We start from the raw sequence: 20,104 nt of genomic DNA on the forward strand, positions 1-20,104 counted from the left end.
TTAAAGGAACTCTTCAGTGCCAGGAAAACAAACCGTTTTCCTGGCACTGCACGTCCCCTCTCCCTCCCACCCCCCATCCCAAGTTGCTGAAAGGGTTAAAACCCCTTCAGTGACTTACCTGTATCCAGCGCTGATGTCCCTCGGCACTGGGTCAGGGTCCTCCCACACTCCTCCCCTGCCGACGTCATCCGGCGGGGGAGACCTATTGAGAATGCGCGCCCGCCGACGGGGGAGACCTAATGCCGCGCATTAGACCCCCCCATAGGAAAGCATTGAAAAATGCTTTGAATGCTTTCCTACAGGGATTTCGGCGACGCTGGAGGTCCTCACACAGCATGAGGACGTCCAGCGACGCTATAGCACACTTTACATGTGCTATAAACACGGAATTGCCCTCTAGTGGCTGTCTAGTAGACAGCCACTAGAGGAGGAGTTAACCCTGCAAGGTAATTATTGCAGTTTATGAAAACTGCAATAATTACAGTTGCAGGGTTAAGGGTAGTGGGAGTTGGCACCCAGACCACTCCAATGGGCAGAAGTGGTCTGGGCGCCTGGAGTATCCCTTTAATAAATCAACTTGGAATTTGTAGCACTTATTTACTAGAGGACTTGCCCTCCTGTTACTTTTCAAGAGTCTTTCTGCCCAAAAGTAAAATGGCTGCCCCGAACGTTATACTACACTTCCTGTTTGAAGTTCGTCCTCTTTTCTCTTACAGCGGAAGTGACCGAGTGCCATGTAATTTCCTGACACTGTAGCCCCAAGAGGCTATAGAGCGGTATTTGTAAGCTCTCCGTTCTCGGGCCCTGAATTTACCGGCAGGAGCCATGTCTGTGGCCGGGCTTAAGAAGCAGTTCTACAAAGCCAGCCAGGTGAGCCAGAACCCCGCGGCCCTCAACGTTCCATAACTGGATACATTTACTTAAACTCTTCCACATCCTGCCTTGGTGCTCCTCCCATTCTCCTTACCCCACATCTGGGCTTAAAAAGGGGGTCTGTGGGGGTCCAGCAGTTGTTTTCGAGGCCAATTTCCCTCTGTGCAAATCTCTTGTTGTGTGAATAGGCTGCCTTTAGGAAAGGGTGGCTGAAATGAGTGCTAGCCTTTGAGGCTATTGCCTTGACAGGATCTGAAGCTGGTGTAGGGTTGCTTGATGGCTACTGGTTGCAGTGGTGGGGCGATCAGAAACAATAGGACTTTACTCTTTGGGGCTTACATATACTAGCAAAGCTTTGCCTAATGTAATTACTTTTGGAGTCTGGGTCCCTGCTAGCCCATTGACCATTTTGAGCCAGATTGGCTAGCAATCATTTGTTGCCTTGCGTTAAACGAGCTATAAAGCTATAGATGTGTGGACTCTGACCTAATTCCTTTCCTCTGTGTATATGAGAGGGAAGTATAGAACAGATGTGCTCTGCACATAGCTGTGTGATGTTTCAACCTTTGGAAGTAATCATTTATTTGTGGAATGTTTCTAGCATTGCTGTACCACTACACTTTGGGATTAACTCACTTAATATCACTTTTTAGTGCATTGAAAGCTGCACTGCAATATTTAGGGGGGCAAATAGCTTATTTTGAAACATTCTCCAAATTCCCTATGGTTACAGATACTCTACTTTAGTTAACATTTTGCAATTCAAATGTTTATTTACTAAAGTGCCAATTGTAGCAAACTGAATGCTTAATGGCACATGGCAGTCTAAAAATAAATAAATAACTTCAGATTTCAGTTTGCGACAACTTAATTACCTGTGTTTTCCATTGAGGACGAAGATGATATACTAGGGTTCAAAGATTCCACTAGCCATTGGTGAGTGAAAGTTTAGCCTTGGCAGGTGAACACATGCCTCTTGGGTATCCCTATTGGAAAGCAATAATCCCTGCTTTGAGTACAAATCACCTAGAGTCACTATTGTCTACAAACTCAAAGTGTTTTGACAGCAATAAAGTATGCAATCTGTTTTTTTTTTTTTGTTTTTGTTTTTTTAAACTAGAGCACATTCCTTTTAGAAGTTATTTTGTGTAAATAAGATACAAGGTTCAACTTCAGGAAGTCTAGGTTCAAGATTTCAAGCGGCTATTCAGTCTTTCAAATTTGGTGTCACCCAGAACCGTTGTGGCTCTCATTTCTGGAAGCTGGCACATTGGAATCAGCTTTTTTTTTTTTTTTTTACCTTCTGTAGTGGTTATGGTGTCAGAAGAGCTCTGGCTATTCTTCCAGGGTACGTAGCTAACGGAAGTACCTATAGCAGGAGAAGGAAGCTCCTGCTCTATGAGTTTCTGGTAGCTTCAGTGGCACATTGTTTGACAGCACCATCTGAGCACTCTCAGCCAATGAGCTAAGCCCTACATTGCAGCACCTTTTCTATGGTGGGGGGAGGACTGTACATTACTAGGATCAGGGGCACTATAACATTAGGGATACAGGTTTGTATTTCTAACACTATTGTGTTCTATTAAAGGACCACTAACATCACCCAGTCCTCTTCATCTCATCGAAGAGTTCTGGGTGCAGTGGTCCTGTCATTTCAACCCTCCTCTGCAATGTAAAACATTGCTTTAAAATTTTTAAAAAATTTTTTTAAAGAAACTGCAATGTTTACATTACAGGGTTAAATCCACTTCTAGTCTTTCTGACCACCAATAGGGGCTCTTCTGCAGCTATAAACAAGTAAAACATGACTCAACAACATTGATTCAGTGTTCCTATGAGGAAGCTTGGATGTGTGTGCATCATGTGAACGCATCAGGTGTTTGCAAGAGATCCTCAATGCTCCTCTGTGACCACGTGGGAGCCAGAGCGCTGGAAAATTGTGGGCAAAACGTTTTATTAATTTTATGGGACACGTACCTATAACTAAAATGGAACAGGTCTACTAAAGCATTAGCAATATAGGTTTTTATTCTTGACGGTTTAGTGTTCCTTTAAGGGTCTTATCGAGCCTAGCTGTTTACCTTGAAGGGGGTAGGAAACAAAACACACTGTAATTGGTAACACATGTTAACACTGTCCAGTATAGTGATGTCACGTGTGTGCTTACTTAATCTGTAGTTTGACTACAGTAAATATTTTCTCTGAAACAAAGGCAGCACCAATCCACATTTACACTGTTCTTAGTAATGGGTTTAGGGATTTCGTTTTTTTTTCTCTCCTTGTGGGATTAATTTAGTAAAAATGTCTTGGCGTGAGCTTTCCTCTTTTTTTTTTTTCTTCTTTTATAAAGTGTGTAAAATGCATTGTATCCACCCAATACATTTTTACTTTCTTCGGGAATAGTATTATCAGGCACCATATTGCACAACGATGGGGGTTGGAAAGTAACGGCAAGTAATTGTAAAAACAACTGTTGGTGGTTTTATTGATTTATATTCAAACATCTGTCGTTGGCTCTTAACCCGCTATATTCCTGGGCTGCAGTATAAAGTATTTGCTGAAGCAACTTCCTGTATTGCAGAATAGATAATACGGTTTTGTTTTTACGGAGTGCTTCTGTCAGCCTCTGTTTTGTCCTGTGTAGGGAAGGAGACTGTCTCTCCCATATTGCAAATACTGCAGAGAAAGGTGCACAGAACTATTTGGTGACTGCCATTGCTCTGTATTTGCATGATGTTGATGCTCCATTTAGAACTGGGCAGCATGGCCTCCTATTCTGCTCCTCTCACTAGTGGGTGACCGTTTGCATTGTCACAAATGCTCTCGCAGACACCATCTTAGAATTATCGCTGGAAATGGGAACAGAGCACCTGGTACTCATCAATCCTGCTCCTGTTTGGTGCCAGATCATTCCCTTGCTTACATGGATACTTAAATAGGGGCACAAAGTTAATGGGGTGCTTTATATAGTTCAAAATGATATACCTGTATGAAATACTTGCATAGATTACGTTAGAATCTCATGGAAATCTCAATGCAATCAAAAGATAGGTATTACTTTGTCTTACGTGCAAAGCTTAAGTTGACAAAAGGTGGAGTTCCACTGCTAACTTATGTCTGTTTCCCATAGCTATTCTGAGCGATGGCTGTCGGAAATGGCTTTTTCACAGCTTATATGTTAGATGGCAATCAGTGGGTCTCCCTTTGAAGCATACCAGTGCTCAGATTAGCAGAGGAGCACTGAAGATGCTTTGTTTTCTGACCAAAAATATGAAAGACGCCCAAACGCCAGACCTAATTATCCATGTAATATTCTGTCGCCATATATTTATAAACTATGTATTACTATAATGCACAATAATTCCTGAATCCCTTAGAGAACGAGAACGCAAAATAAGAACATAGTATTTTGAAATTTCTTGCCGATACTGTCCAGTAGTCGATTTCAGGAATATATTTTGCTAAGCCAAATAACTTACCGTAGTCTGTATACATTTGATCCTGGATATTTTAACCACATAAGACTGCTAAAATACTAGTTTTGTACTTGCTGCTTTTTCTTTTAGTGGTTAAATTAAATATATTGTGGTAATCTACCAGGAATATTCGCTAAACCCGAGTTTTCCAGGCATTACGAGGTAAATTTGAGTCAATGCCCATAGTTTTATAGTACCATCACCCCCTACAGTCTATTGTAGTAATTGTGGTTTCAAGGAGGCTTTGTGTGCCGTCACACCAGTTTTTGTACCGTTTTCAAGCCAAAAACTGGCACCCAAAGCCCAGTCCTACATCTGCTGGTGAGAAAATGTAGAATATTCATTTTGGTATTGTCATTCTAAACAAATCTGTCCATTTCAATGGCGTGATAGATGCAAGCTCTGCTCCTGTAAAATTACTAGTGACAATAAACCTGTTCATGTGTTAAAATGCTCGCTTTAAATCTTGCAGTATAGAGTGGATGGAGTGATGATAAGGAATGTAGAAATATTATTGGAAATGCTGTGTGCATACGTTCTTGCTGGATCATTAGTAGGTTTGCACTCTGTTCCCTAGGCTGTGGGTGTGATTGGATTTCACATCTTCCCACATACCAGTCATTCCCCTCTTTAAAGAGACACTCCATGCACCATAATGGCTTATTGTCTAGGTTACGATGCAAGGAGATCCGCTGTCCCTATCTCTCTGCACACAGTTGCTTATATGTGCAGCTGTAAGTCTGCCTTTTCTCAGACTGTAAATACTCCTACTTGTTTTTTTTTTTGTTTTGTTGTTTTTTGGGAACACTGATGTTTTCTTATGGATGGATGGAGAGAACTGACATACACTCCTTAATTAGGCTTCTACTGCAAGCTGGGCTTCTGTCAAGTGCCATGGCGGAGCAATGCTTGGCTGTTGTATGGCGATATGGAGCTTCCATCCATAGGAGAAGCAAAGTAGACTTGTCTAAGTTATAGAATGTTGGAACATATCTGTAATGCCTTACGTTTTTTAACTGGTTAGGTAAAATCCTCGAGTGGAATGTACACACATGCGTTGGTTGAGGTGGACCATGCTAAGAGAATAAAAGGATCCAGAAAGTGTTTTTTAACTTTGTGGGACTTGTCAATGGAAGGACTGAGGTTCTCAGCAAGGGCCAATTGATGAATGAAGGATGAAAAGCTTTGTCCCGGGATAGTTGAAAAAGAAACAAAACATTTGTTCTTTGATCAACCCATTTCAATCCTGTTGACTGTCCTCCTATGATGCAAAAAAAAGAAAAAAAGGAAAGACCTCCTGGCAGGAAACATTTATAAGAGATTGACACCAGGTTTCCTGTAGAAAGACAACTTCAGCATATTACGCGGCCTGGGAAATTCCACCTCTGTCAGCTGGATCTTTAAACGATATCCTAAATGGTTATTCAATAGGGTTCCTCTTACAGTGTTTCCCTATCGTCTTCCTTATTCAGAGGTCCCTAAAGCTAGAAGCTAGTAAACCGAAGAAATAGCTATATTGGAATCTGTGCCAGAAGAAAATCCTTCAAGAACCTATTCCAGAATGTTTCTAGTAGGAAAATCAGGTCACTATTTTCCTGGAACAAAAAAGGTCATGTGTTTTGTGGCAAAAATAAAATTTCCAAGTGGATTCCATTTAATCAGTAACCAAGGTAATATAGAGAAGAATGACTCGAAATGATTGATGCTTATCTACGTGTTCGAAAACAGCAGGACATTTGGAATCTTGGCCACCAGGACAAAAGAAAACATTCCAGTGAAGAGTTCTGTCTTCCTGTCCTTGGATACTGGCAAAGATTGAGGTGGTTATTGGATTGACTCTTCTGTGGATCAAAGTAGTTCCCTATTTTGATTATTGATATTCTACAGCTGCAGTGTAACACACCTAAAATATCCTCTAAGCATCAATAACTTATTTATTTTCAGTAGAAATGCCAAAACGCAGTGTTCCTACTGGCACACATGCAAAATGCTCGTGATAATTTATGCATAACAACCTGAATACTGTTCTCTAATCCCTCTACTAACTATCCAGTCGTTTCTTTGAGTTAAACCTACCAAGTCTATTTGCAGGTGCATAAGAATGTAAATGTATCTGACTCATTCAATATCGTTTTTAACTCGCGACACTCCCTTATTTTCTTTTTGCTCTAGTGGTTCTGGTGCTGAATCATGTTTGGCATTCCAAGGCGCCATATCTCCTGATGTGTTTGTGAAAACCCTTTTGTCCAATTCAAATTTTGTCTTGTAAAATACATGCTGTAGAATAATAATAATGAATAAACTATTGTCAAGCCAACACAATCACACCAAAATAATACCACAGGGGACGCAGAAGTCGATAAACAAAGAAAAGGAATTCTAAAAGAAAGATTGCGTAATCAAAGCAAACTGAAAATGTTTTAAAATTAGTTAAAGCCCTATGAGAAATATTCCGCTTACATTTTTTTTGGTATTGACAATTGTTACATCTGTGGTTTTAAAAACTTTTTTTAGAGAGCAAAGAAAGTTGTGGATAAGCTGTAAAATAAGAGCTAAGCACAAGGAACAAGTTAAAATAATATAGACAACATGTAAACAGCACAGTGGTAACGGGAGTGGCTGTTTTTTAGGTGCTGTGAGGACATTCAGAATATAATTAGTATGTCATGGATTGATGAAATGACAAATTAAATGCAAATTTGAGATGTAAGCAAATAGTTTTTGGGGTTTTTTTTTTGTTTGTTTTTTTTAAATAGCTGAAATAGGTTTTTTTGTTTTTGTTTTTTTCCCCCCGTTTTGGCCTTTAGTGTGCAATTCCCTTGACATCTCGTCATAATTTTTAGTTTAGTGAATAAACAACTGTGTAAAAAGCAGTTTGGGTGAATGTTCCTAATGTAATACTTTAACATGAAATTATCTTAATCTCTCTCAGATGGTGAGTGAAAAAGTAGGAGGTGCAGAAGGGACCAAACTGGACGATGATTTCAAAGAAATGGAAAAGGTACGGTTAACACAAAATTAATTTTTTTTTAAAATGGGGGAAGTTCTATATTTTCCCCTCAATCTAATAACTCATCGTTAGGCGTTTTTACTTATGTTTTTTTTTTTTTTTTTAATGTACCCTGTTTGTATTTACTTTGCATATTAGGTTTACATTAAGTTTTACATGCAAACAGGAAATGCAAAAATATCAATCATATTACACACAATAGAAAATAGATAAGATCTTTCCTGTTTAAAGTTTTTCCGGCACAAGAGAATACAGGTTTTTGTGTTTTTAATATCTTGCTTAAGTGGTAACTGGAGTATCCCTTTAAACAAGAACTTTAGAACAGGGATTTAAAGGGTTACTCCAACCACCATGATCACTTCAGTGATTTGAAGTGGTAATGTCAGTATGTGCAGTGTTTCAGCTTGAAACACAGCATATCCGGAGATATTTTTAATTGTGTGCTGGGCGCGGTCTATTGTCAATTCTATGCATATTTCGCGTCTATCACCAGGACTCACTGCACGTTGCCGACAGACGTGATCATCTTCTTCCTTGCTGGTAGAGTGACTGCAAGGAGAAGATTACAATCCTTTCCACCCACATTGCGATGCCTCTCTTACCCTCAGTGAATCTTTCTTTTTCTATTTAAAAAAAACAATTAAAAAAAGAACCCTCTCTCCCCTTGCCGGCCCATGTTGTGCGCATGTGCTCTGAGACAGCAAAACAGACAAATCACAGGCTTCTCTGTGAGAAGCCTTTGATAGGTCTGCGTGAACTCTCTGTGACTTTGGAAGGGGGCATGGAAGTTGCCACTGGGAGCTTTGCTTGGCTGTGGATTACAGGTGAGTAAAACTCTCCATAGTGCCCAATATGGCATTTTACATCAGAAAGGCCCACCCCTCATAATGGGTTGGAGTAACATTTTAATATTTCTAGTCTTACATTACTAGCCAGGCCCTAAAAGTTACTTGTCACCACAAGCCTTGAAGGTCCATGGCAAACAGGCCAGGGCTGGGTTTGTGCTTGCCGGGGCAATGTCAAGCCTTGATTTATATCATGTGGCCATATTTACAATAGCTCTTACACCCTATTCACCATTGACACATTGTCATTGGAAATTATGCTGTCCGTGTTTAGCTTAGGATTCTTAACAGATTCTTATGTTTATGCAGAAAGTGGATGTCACCAGCAAAGCTGTGGCTGATGTATTGGCAAAGACAACAGAGTATCTTCAGCCAAATCCAGGTAAGTTTACATACCATGGCTTATGATGACTACTATACTACTTTTAATCTGAGTTCTACTCTTTTTTTGTTTGTTTGTTTTTTGTCACAGTATGTTCTCTCTTTTCCTTTCATTTTTTTTTCTATACCCACCTTCTACTAAATTGTTTAATTTCTTGCATTTGCAGCTCCAGTTTTCCAATTTTTAGACTTCTGTATGGTCTCTCATTTTACGCCTTTTCTCATTCTCAGCATCCCGGGCCAAGTTGTCCATGCTAAACACCGTGTCAAAGATCCGAGGACAAGTGAAAAATCCAGGTTATCCCCAACCAGAGGGTCTCCTTGGAGAAACCATGATCAGATATGGCAAAGAGCTTGGGGACGAATCAAACTTTGGTAAGTACAGGAGCAAAAGCTGTGATTGTATGATATGCCAGATATATCATAACCTTGCAAGAAACCTTAAAAAATAGAGACACCATACCGAGCAGACGTGTCTAACACAAGCTCAAACCGAGCGGGCAAAAAGCGGTGGCAACATGGCCCAAAGTTCATCACGGGTGCACCACCCACGTCGGGGGTGCCCCGCTGAATCGATAGACACTACCCCGACGCCCGTCGGGGCAGGGAGCACGGAGATCCAGGCGCGGCCTACTGAGGCAGGGGAGAGGCAGCCGCTCTCCTCGGCACTGAGGCCCTCCAGAGACTTGACTTCAGCCTGCCCACCCCCCCCCCCCCTGGACCGGTGGGGGTGATCCGGGTCTACCAAGCGGAGACGACCCGAGGCGGGCCGAAGTAACACAGGCCAGCCCGTGGGCAAAGCGCGAGCACAGAGCTCCACCCAAGATGGTGGAAATCATGGGTGCTGAGAGCCCCACCGACGCTACACATGATATCCTGGCGAAGATTGACAGACACTTTGAAAAGTTTTGGCAGCGGCTAGAGTGCAGACTACTTCAGCCTGCCCCACCTCACAGTGATGACCTTACCAGGCAGAACCCACGACCAAATAGCCGGCCAGCAGCCCAATACCAGGACACCCGATCGACACCACGGAAGGCGCAGAAGCCCCGACTGCCGCCGGGTCACCCTTGCACAAGGCGCAGGCATATCAGCAACAGGCAGCAACACAGGGGAAATCCCCGTGCAGCAACGCGGAGTCCAAGACGGAAACCCCGGCGCACACTACAGCACCCCGGTCCTAACCAGCCGGGAGAGGGAATACTGCTGCAGCGCGGAGAATACTCTGAGAGGAACCCAGCGCGTAACCAACTGAGCACCGGCATGGCCCGGATTTTGAAAAAAAGCAGTAAACTCCAAGCGATGCCCACTGATGGGCTCTCTCACTGGCTATCGGGACAATACCTGTCGGGTATAGGCTGACCTTCTCTTACCACTGGATGATACCCTGCCTACGGAGGGTGTGGGCTGAGTGGAGCCGCATGGTGGGACTCTCTGCTATTAACTCTTCCCTCACCCAATAGCTTATTATTTAGTATTTCTCAGTTTAGCAGTTAAAAGTGACAAATTATCAAGCATATGACTGCACCTAACTCAAATGTCAGCTAATATAACCTGTTAATGTTCACACTGTATGTTGTTAATCCCCTGACATAATTCAATAAGCCTGTTTATATTGCCTACACCGTAGACAAAAGAGTGCTCCTACTCAGCCATGCTTGCGAATTACAGTTAAGATGCCGTACTTACCTAAGCTGTCGTGGCATCACCCGATATCCTTAGCTAGTTAAGCAATGTTTAATCGTATCTAACCACCACTATATACACTAGAACCACTGTACGTTTCCTGACTCAAGCGTGACGACCCCACCATGACCCACCACAACAGACATACAAAGCTAACCTGTATTTAGCATGTTTATAAACTTAAGTGTTCCCAGCCTGTTATGTTTTCCATAAAAAAAAAAAAAAAAAGTGCTGTTTATTTCTGCCATGACAATGTATGCCATCAAAATGCCTAATTGCTGTTGTGGCGCTACAGGTACCTCTGTTATGTAATCAAATGCACAAGAAAAATAAAGAATTAAAAAAAAAAAAAAGAAATAGAGCATGGCAAGATGAATCTGTGTTGCCAAGCACACAGTTCTCATGATCATTTCTACTAAACACCAAGGACCAACAGGCCATGATCTCTTTTCTGTACGTTCCTCCTACTCCCTAGCAGACGTGACGTCAATCAGGGAGAATGGGTGCTTTAGTGAAGCTAAGGGCATGGAGGGAGAATGGGTGCTCTGCTTTTAAACTGGTTGGGGACAACAGACAATCTCCCTAACTGTCTAATTGCATTATCTCGAGTAAAGAACATAACTAGATAGTCCAGAGACATAGGAGACCACATTTTTTTTTTTTTTTTGCTGACCAGAGAAGAGAGAACTATTCAGAGAGGCAACAGCACCTTCATGAATAGCTGTGATTATATGGATTTCAAGAAACCTTAGTCTCAAGTGCAGCAAGCCTTCCCGAGACTCTCCTCATTTTCTGCAATATTCCACCTCACTCTCCTAGTTTTCTGTTTGTAAGTTCCAATGGTTATGTTGTAAAGTATATCGTATTTGTATGACTGGGAAGAGAACTTAGGTGCCCCTTTGGAGATAACCACAGGAAAGCCTAAATTTGAGGAGAGTCTGTAGCAGTACATATTGTTTAGTTAGCATGTTAGCAGTTAGCATGTTTATGTCCCATGCTAAAATGAGTGTAGGACCCACCAATGTTGGGGTAGTGATGTAGTGGTGGGCTTAACATGTTATGGCCATATAGTGGAACTGAATCTCCATATTTGTTTGCTAAGATGGGCGATTTTAAGTAGCTTTGTAAAATTTAAAACCATGTTTATTTTTGTGTGTGTGCGCTGTTTCGTAACCAGTATTTTGTATATATTTAATTTTTTTTTACGGCAGCACCAGTACTGCATGTTCTAGGTGTAGTGAAGTAAAGGATTTGCAATATTGAATGTATGGAGATGAAACACTGACTGCATAGATATGTAGAGGCACCCGTGCGCTGAAACAGACAATCTACACTGTGCTATGCTGTCTCAGTGCTCACACAATACATCACATGACCATCGAACCAGCACGCAGCATGTACATTTTTTATTTTTAAGTGAAAACTTATAAGGGTTTTTCACTAAAGGGTGAATTGATGGTAATCCCACCTTGTATTCCACAATAATAATACAATTAAATAAAAATCCACATACCTCTTGACTTGTTGCCACAATGGCTTAGAGAGAATTATCAACATTGTAGTCCAAGAGCTGTAGGGCAAATGTTTCACGAACGTATAAATGAATGAGAAAGAGAATAAAGCTCTCACTTACATGTTGTCACTTATCATGTCTTAAAAGGTGATGCTTTATTGGATGCTGGGGAGTCCATGAAGAGGTTGGCAGAAGTAAAGGATTCTCTGGATATAGAAGTGAAACAAAACTTTCTGGACCCCCTACAAAATCTGTGTGATAAAGATCTGAAGGAGATACAGGTACATAGGAACAACACTGACATCCAGGTTCTAAAGGGATTTGTTACGGTGTCCTGAAATTTTTTTATGTTGTTCCATAATCCACTCTGTAACTGTTTAAAGGGACATTATAGTCACCAGAACAACTACAGCTTATTATTATACTAGGTGAGCATAGTCAGTCACTGCAGGATTTTTTTAATGTAATTTTAGTGCTGCTTCCTGCGGTTCAGCACTGACATTCAGTGTCTACACCTTCTGCATGTATCTCCATAAGGGGATGCTGATTGGCTAGGGTGGTGTTTGACTCCACCTCTGCCCCACCTCCCTGACTATCTCAGCCAATCCAATGCTTTTCCTATGGGTAAGCATTGTATTGGCTGAGATCAATTCTGATGACGTCAGCCAAGGAGGCGGGTCAGGGCGGGGAGTTTTCACCCTATTTAAGGGAGTCAAGGGGTGGCTGGGGGGCTAGATGGTGGTTTTAACAATATAGGGCCAGTAATACATGTTTGTTCCTGACCCTATAGTGATTCTTTAACTTGTAAACATGATCTCTGAACTGGAAGCACCTCACTGCATTTTTTTTTTCTTCCTCTTAGCACCATTTGAAGAAGATGGAAGGCAGGCGATTAGATTACGATTACAAGAAGAAACGTCAGGGAAAGATCCCGGATGAGGAACTGAGGCAAGCCATGGAAAAATTTGAAGAGTCGAAAGAGGTGGCAGAGACCAGCATGCTTAATCTCCTGGATACTGATGTAAGACGTAAATATGTATACATTAGTTACACCTGTTAATTAGAAGCCTTGAAAATTAAAGATACACTGTTGTCACCAGAACAACTACAGCTCAATGTAGTTGTTTTGATCAGTATAGTCAGTCTCTGCAGGCTTCTTGCAGTAAACACTGTTTTTTCAGAGAAAATGCAGTGCTTACATTACAGTGATACCTCCAGTGGCCACTCCTCAGATGGCTGCTAGAGGTGCTTCCTGGGGCAGTGCTGCACAGTGTGATTGTCATTCGGTGTCTCCACCCTCTACATGGAGACACTGAACTTTCCTCATAGAGATGCATTGATTCAATGTATTTTTATGATATGTTGATTGGCTGGGGTGATGTTTGGCTCTGCCCCCCCGGCCAGCCTTCTTAGCTGAGATCTTTATAATTGACAATCTCCGTCAACCCAATGCTTTCCTATGGTAAAGAACTGGATTGGCTGATATCATTACTTATGTCAGATCAGGGGCAGAGCCAGCACTAGCAGACTGGAATTAAGGTAAGATTTTACTAAATTTACCATGGGTCCTAGAAAGTATTTTTAACACTATAGGATTAGGGATACATGTTTGTGTTTATGACTCTATATTGTTCCTTTATTATTCAAACAAAATTATATTTCATAAATACAAGTTGCTTCCCACTAGCCAATGGCAAGTGGAAATTCATCCCTTAGGAGAGAAAATTCACAGATCTATCACTGTCTGGACTGGCAGTTTGAATCCATGAGTGTAGAAATATGCCAGCCCTCACCTGGCACAGGCCTAATGCAGCAAGTTCTTGAAAGGCTGCAAAGCTATATTAATATAATAAAAGAAAATGCTGCATACCTCCCAGATAGATCTATTTTGCAGGGAGAGATCAATGTCTTCTTCATAAAGGTACTCGTAAAGGAACACTATAGCCACCAAAACAACTTTAGCTTAATGAAGCAGTTTTGGTGTATAGATCATGGACCACAATTTGACAGTCGAAGACTGATAAAGTCACCTGATCTATGTTCCTGCTATAACAAATAGTCAGAATTTGAGCACTCGCAGCCCATGAATTAAACTCTGGTCACAAAAGATTTACACAGAATTAAAAGGACACTCACTATAGTCACCAGACCCACTACATCTTAATATAGTGGTTCTGGTGTCTGAAGCCTGTCCCTGTAGTCTTAGCACTGTAAACTCTGCTTTTTCAGAGTAAAGGCAATGTTAACATTGGTGCTTGGTAACACCTCTAGTGGCAGCCACTTAGTGGTGCTTTCTGTGTCAATTTTGCACAGTGTCTCCACGCTCTGCATGGAGACGCTGAAAGCTTCTCATAGAGATGCATTGATTTAATGTGTCTCTTTGAGGAGATGCTGATTGACACAGCTCAACGTTTTCCCGCGCATGCACATTAGCCTCCCAATGCTTTCCTCTGGGAAGCATTGGATTGGCTGAGATTGTCAAGATTGATGGTCTCAGCCATGGAGGCGGCGCCAACTGCGGCGAGTTCAGGGTGGCGATGGAGAAAAGATAAGTAGATTACCCTTTTAACTCCATTCTAAAGAAGGCCGGAATACCTAAGTAGGTAGTCCAACACTATAGTAATATGTATTTCTAACACGATTAGTGTACCATTACCATTGGTCAGCCCGGAACACTTAGACTTAAAGCCCTGAATACACCGACTTCTTACACCATGACCACTACAAAACACTTAATTTGGTCGTGGTGAACTAGCCCTTTAATCACATCCTGGAGTGTGCGGGGCTGTTTATTGGTGTTTTTTTTTTTTTTGGTTTTTTTTCTTTCGGTTCCAGGAAAACCATCAAGGGGAGGATGATTAATAATCTTATGGAAATATTAAGACCTTGTTCTCACAGCTTTTTAGATGAGGTGGAAAGACTGTTTCATGGGTAAATGCAACTGTAAAATGTATGATTGGAGAAATGGCAGCTAGTCCTTGAAACAGGAGAACAATCTGCATGTACGTGTTAACTTTCACGCTTTCATCACCTCAGTGTGTACAGGAGCTATGCTTGTTTGTCAAAGGTGCAAAACATTACTTATTCTCTTTTGCCAACCCAAATATTTTTTTTTATTTTTTTTTTACGACTGGAGTTATATATTAAAATTCTGGACCACGCAAGTCAAGAAAGATAAAGAAAGAAAGAAAGGAGCCCACACAAAATGTTAATCATTTAAATACAAAAATATAACAAAATAATGCAGCAAACGGGAATCTTCCTCCGATCCACATAATCCAGGAATTAAACATTCCATACTGCTTTTGTACACACATGCAGGGTTATTGACAAAAGACCAAATGCAAAATCCAGATATTGTTTTCAAGATCTGGAATTTGCCAAAAAGCCTTCCAGACTACGTTTAGGGTAACTGGATTTCATCTTGTCCAGGTGGAACCAAAATATGGAAAACAATTGTCCACTATCTGCCTTTTTGTTGTATTGGGACAATTCTAACAAAAACAAATGCACCGAGTTGCACACAAGGAAGAGGGGGGAAGCCACGTCCTCAAAACTGAATGACTGGGTAAAGTCGTGTCAAGCAGTGCTCGTCAAGGCAAACATAACAGGCCAGGATTAAGGGATTACCTGGGTGTGTCTAAAAATAAATAAATAAATTATATATATTTTTGAACACCTTAGATACACCTGGGTAATCCCTAAATCCTGGACTGTTAAGTGTGCTTTGAGGAGAGGGTTGAGGAGCACTGTGTCAAAGTGTCATAGAGTTGTAGGACCCATGAAATATGTAGAATACAAAAGTAAGATTTTGACAGAGGTTAGTGATAAAATGGTTTAATTTAAAAATGACAAAATATTTGTGGTTAAATACCCATTGGAGGGGGGCAGTTACTTTTGTTTAACGATTTTGGATTCTGTGACTGCTATTAAAGTTGTTGTCTTGGCATACCAAAATGTAAAGTTTTCAAACCATAACTTTGCAATATTTGTAGTAAAACTGCAAAATGAATCTACACGGATTAGCCACAACTTTAAAACTCACTGCTTGATCAAGTGAATAACATTGATTATATTGTTACAATGGCACCTGTCAAGGGGTGGGATATAGTAGGCAGCAAGTGAACAGTCACTTCTTGAATTTCATGTGTTGGAAGCAGGAAAAATGGGCAACCGAAAAGATCGGAGTGACTTTTTCGAAAGCCAAATAGTGATGGCTACACGACTGGGTCAGAGCATTTCCAAAACGGCAAGTCTGTTAGCAGATCATTTTTTTTTTTTTTTTATTCTTTATTTTGTTATTGTGCAATGAAATAATGACAGACAAGCTCGTGGTGCCCCAATAGCAATGGGTTAATCGGCACAATTTTTTGTTAAAGGAACACTATAGTCACCTAAATTACTTTAGCTAAATAAAGCAGTTTTAGTGTATAGATCATTCCCCTGCAATTTCACTGCTCAATTCACTGTCATTTAGGAGTTAAATCACGTTGTTTCTGTTTATGCAGCCCTAGCCACACCTCCCCTGGCTATGATTGACAGAGCCTGCATGAAAAAAAAAAACTGGTTTCACTTTCAAACAGATGTAATTTACCTTAAATAATTGTATCTCAATCTCTAAATTGAACTTTAATCACATACAGGAGGCTCTTGCAAGCTATTAACATAGCAGGCGATAAGAAAATCTTAATTAAACAGAACTTGCAATAAAGAAAGCCTAACTAGGGCTCTCTTTACAGGAAGTGTTTATGGAAGGCTGTGCAAGTCACATGCAGGGAGGTGTGACTAGGGTTCATAAACAAAGGGATTTAACTCCTAAATGGCAGGGGATTGAGCAGTGAGGCTGCAGGGGCATGTTCTATACACCAAAACTGCTTCATTAAGCTAAAGTTGTTCAGGTGACTATAGTGTCCCTTTAAGGTTTAAGTATTATTATAAGGTAAAGGGGTTGGAAGATCTGTTTGGGTAACAAATGCCATTTCCTTTTTGTTTATCAGTGGAATTGGATGTATACATGTATTCTTTACCATATAGTGTTTAATCCACCATTTAGGTGGCTTGCCTACCTTTAGCCCCCTTAGAAAATTTTAAAACTCACCTTATTTCCAGTGTTGTGCGGTCCACCGACACTGGCACCGCCCCCGATCGGCCTTCTTGGTGGCATCATCAGAATTTCTGCTTTTGGTTCTCGTTCACTTCACAGCAGATTATATCACAGTAAAACAAACCGAGATCACGTTTGCTCTATGGTGTACTTTATAGCCACTATGCTTGCTAAGACATAGCCAAGTTTCATACTGTATCATGCTAATTTGTAAACAGTAGGCTACAAGCATTAAGTTAGGAAGTGACATCTAGAATATAGTTCTGGCAGGTTAGAACAATGGGAGAAGCAGGCTAAGTTAGAACTGGTGAAACAAAAACTGAGCATTACACGTTATACATTATAAGATGCTGCGCAAAATCATGTTAGGGATGCGTGTCAGGCAACACCAGATCCACGGTATCTGTATGAGAGAGTCCCAGCGTGCGAGTGTGTGGGGCTTGTGCCTTGATAGCGTGGTCATTTCAGCCGATGCCCCCCTTGAGCTGGGGTGTTGTAGCTGGAGAGGGTGACTGACTGGGAGCTGCTTTGGTAGTCAGCGTGTGAGGCAGGTCAGACTCTTGGGTAGGAGGTCTCAGGGGCGCTGGGGTGGGGGTGGGGGGGGGGAGTATGCAAGGGAGACCTCCAGGTGAGTGGCTTCAGTCGGCGTAGGGATCGGCCGCCTCCCTTGCTTTGTCAGAGTAGGCCTCTGGTAGGCCTCAGGTCTATCCCTGGTTAGGAGCCTCTGATTTTGGTCGGGTTGCTTGGCTCTACAGTTTTAGGGCTCCCTTCTCCAGGTCGCCTAACAGTCGATTAGGTGGGTTTTTGCCCCGATTTTGGCTGATTTAGAGCGTTTTTGCACGGAACTCGTCTCATGTGCGACCGCTCAGCATGGCAGCTTGGCTTCGCCCCTCAGCAGATCTTTCTTGATGCAATCATGTCTACTCATGTTTTAGTTGCTCATTCAGAAATTCTCTGTTTGAAAAAAGTGTTTGAAAACAATAAAATAAAAATAAGTTTATTATACATCTATCAGATATTGACTCTGAGCCAATAAAATATACATAATGTGAATTGGAAACATTTTTCTTTTTGCAGGTGGAGCAGGTGAGCCAACTCTCAGCCCTGGTGGAGGCGGCACTTGATTATCACAGACAGGCAGTGCAGATCTTGGATGAATTGTCTGACAAACTGAAGGATAGAATGCAAGAAGCCTCCTCCAAACCCAAGAGAGAATACAAACCTAAGCCGCGAGAGACCTATGATTATTCTGAGAATGAACATTCCAACGGAGGCTTCTCCTGCAACCCACCCACTAGAACACCAGGTAAGTCTGTCAAGCCGTAACGGGTAAAACTAGTGATTTTGGGATGTCTTCTCAACATAAAAGTGGCCTATGGCATAATTTGAAACAAATACTTTACCTTTTTATTTATTTAGCTTCATCATCATTCCGATCAGATAAGCCAGCCAGGAACTCCAGTAACCGCAGCTCTAGTACGTATTTCCCTTACTTTTCATCCCACCAAGACTACACTTCTCTCCCTCCTTCCAAATTACTATAAACACTCGACTTTCATGTTTCCATGTGATATTTAGTTTTTCTCTTTTCAGTTTTACGTCACCAATTCATCGTTTTGATTCTCTGTATCTTGTCTTCTATTTCTCATTTAAAAAAAAAATATATATATTTTTTTTTATTTCCTCCCCACTGTAGCTCCCCTGGATCAACCATGCTGTAAAGCGTTGTATGATTTTGACCCCGAGAACGACGGAGAACTTGGTTTCCGAGAGGGCGATATCATCACTCTGACTAATCAGATTGATGAGAACTGGTATGAAGGAATGATCAACGGCCAATCAGGATTTTTTCCTCTCAATTATGTAGAGGTTTTGGTTCCATTACCTCAGTGAGTTTTCTAACTCATGGTTGGGGTTACAATCCAACCTTCTTACTAACACTAAGGACCAAAATCCGAGATTACAGTTCCCTGTTTTGGGCGTATGTATTAAAGACCAGCTGTTTTTCCTTTTTTTTTTTCTGTACAGTACTTGTTTTTTTTTTTAATGGTTTTCTTGTTCGTGGGCACCAGCTCAATAGTAAATCTATCTCCGTCCTTTTCTTTTTGCTAAAGCATATTTCATAATTACAAACTATTTCTATTAGGGATTCACTGAATGTGAATGTATGCCATAGAACACTAAATATCCCTAACTGGGTGAATCATATTAGACTTCCCAGCAGCTTTGCAAAATTCTATTTCTCTGTCTGGTTCTTGTTTTTTTTACCCTGTAACACACACACACACACACACACACACACACATTATCCTCTTCAGATATGCTAATAATATCCACTTTGGAAAACTTTTTTGCGTATATAAAAAAAAAAAATATATATATATATTATATAACAGACAACAGTACCATATGTTACTTATCCTTCTGACTGCCAGAGGCATATCCTCTTGCAGCTCAGGTGTTAACCTCCTTTTTCTGTATATAAAATTATGTATCCTTTATATACTTTAGTATCCGTTTCCTATATCTGTTACATCGTAAGCTTTTTAACTGTTTTTTAGAAGCCAAATGTGCAGTAGTCTTCAGGAGACCATGTCCGATATATTTGTTAGTAGTCGAGCTTTCCTTTTCTTTTCTCTACTATATCTGAACCTGGCTGGGCCAGTGTTACAATATCAAAACAATCCCAGTACCTCCATATTTTTTTCCGTTGGCTCGAAAGCATCTCCCCGTAGTCTTGGCTATCTAATACAATGTCTTCTGTCTAAGTTTAAAATTTGGGATAATAAAAACAATTTTTACAAAAGCAGATAAAGTATTAGTAGCTGAAATGTCCTTTTGTTAAGAACGCACATTAACTCTGATTCTTGGAACTGATTCTCCATGTTTAGCGAATACACATTTCGGGTTATGGTTTCTGAATGGCTGCACAATGACCAAGTGAAGTTAGTGTTTCTTAGAAACATTTGCCTAACTACTTCCCGCACAGTGCAGATAAATAAAAGGATTGGGCCATCATGTCCAAGTTTGTCTAGTGGTGACTATGCTACAAACTTTTTTTTTTTTTTAAATAAATGTCATACCTTGAGGAGCACTTGGCTGACAAAAAGTGTTTTTGTATCAAGAAGTTTTGTTTAAAATATCCCGTATAATCTTCCGTTTCTGATTTTTTTTTTAAATTAAAGTTTGTTTCCTTTAATGTGAATTGTTAAAGTA

The 20,104-nt window shown here is 40.9% G+C and overlaps 1 protein-coding gene across 1 annotated transcript; it reads left to right on the plus strand.

The window, feature by feature from the left end:
* Nucleotides 1-721: 721 nt before the first annotated feature.
* On the plus strand, nucleotides 722-19,170 carry SH3GL1 (SH3 domain containing GRB2 like 1, endophilin A2). The gene is made up of 9 exons (XM_063455926.1): nucleotides 722-870; nucleotides 7,282-7,350; nucleotides 8,514-8,586; nucleotides 8,817-8,960; nucleotides 11,932-12,065; nucleotides 12,647-12,805; nucleotides 17,966-18,194; nucleotides 18,308-18,364; nucleotides 18,585-19,170. The coding sequence occupies exons 1-9, from the start codon at nucleotides 826-828 to the stop codon at nucleotides 18,779-18,781; spliced, it is 1,107 nt and encodes a 368-aa protein (XP_063311996.1). The 5' UTR covers nucleotides 722-825; the 3' UTR covers nucleotides 18,782-19,170.
* Nucleotides 19,171-20,104: the final 934 nt, after the last annotated feature.

The sequence above is a fragment of the Pelobates fuscus genome, chromosome 5, assembly GCF_036172605.1.
Source record: "Pelobates fuscus isolate aPelFus1 chromosome 5, aPelFus1.pri, whole genome shotgun sequence".
Lineage (NCBI taxonomy): Eukaryota > Metazoa > Chordata > Amphibia > Anura > Pelobatidae > Pelobates > Pelobates fuscus.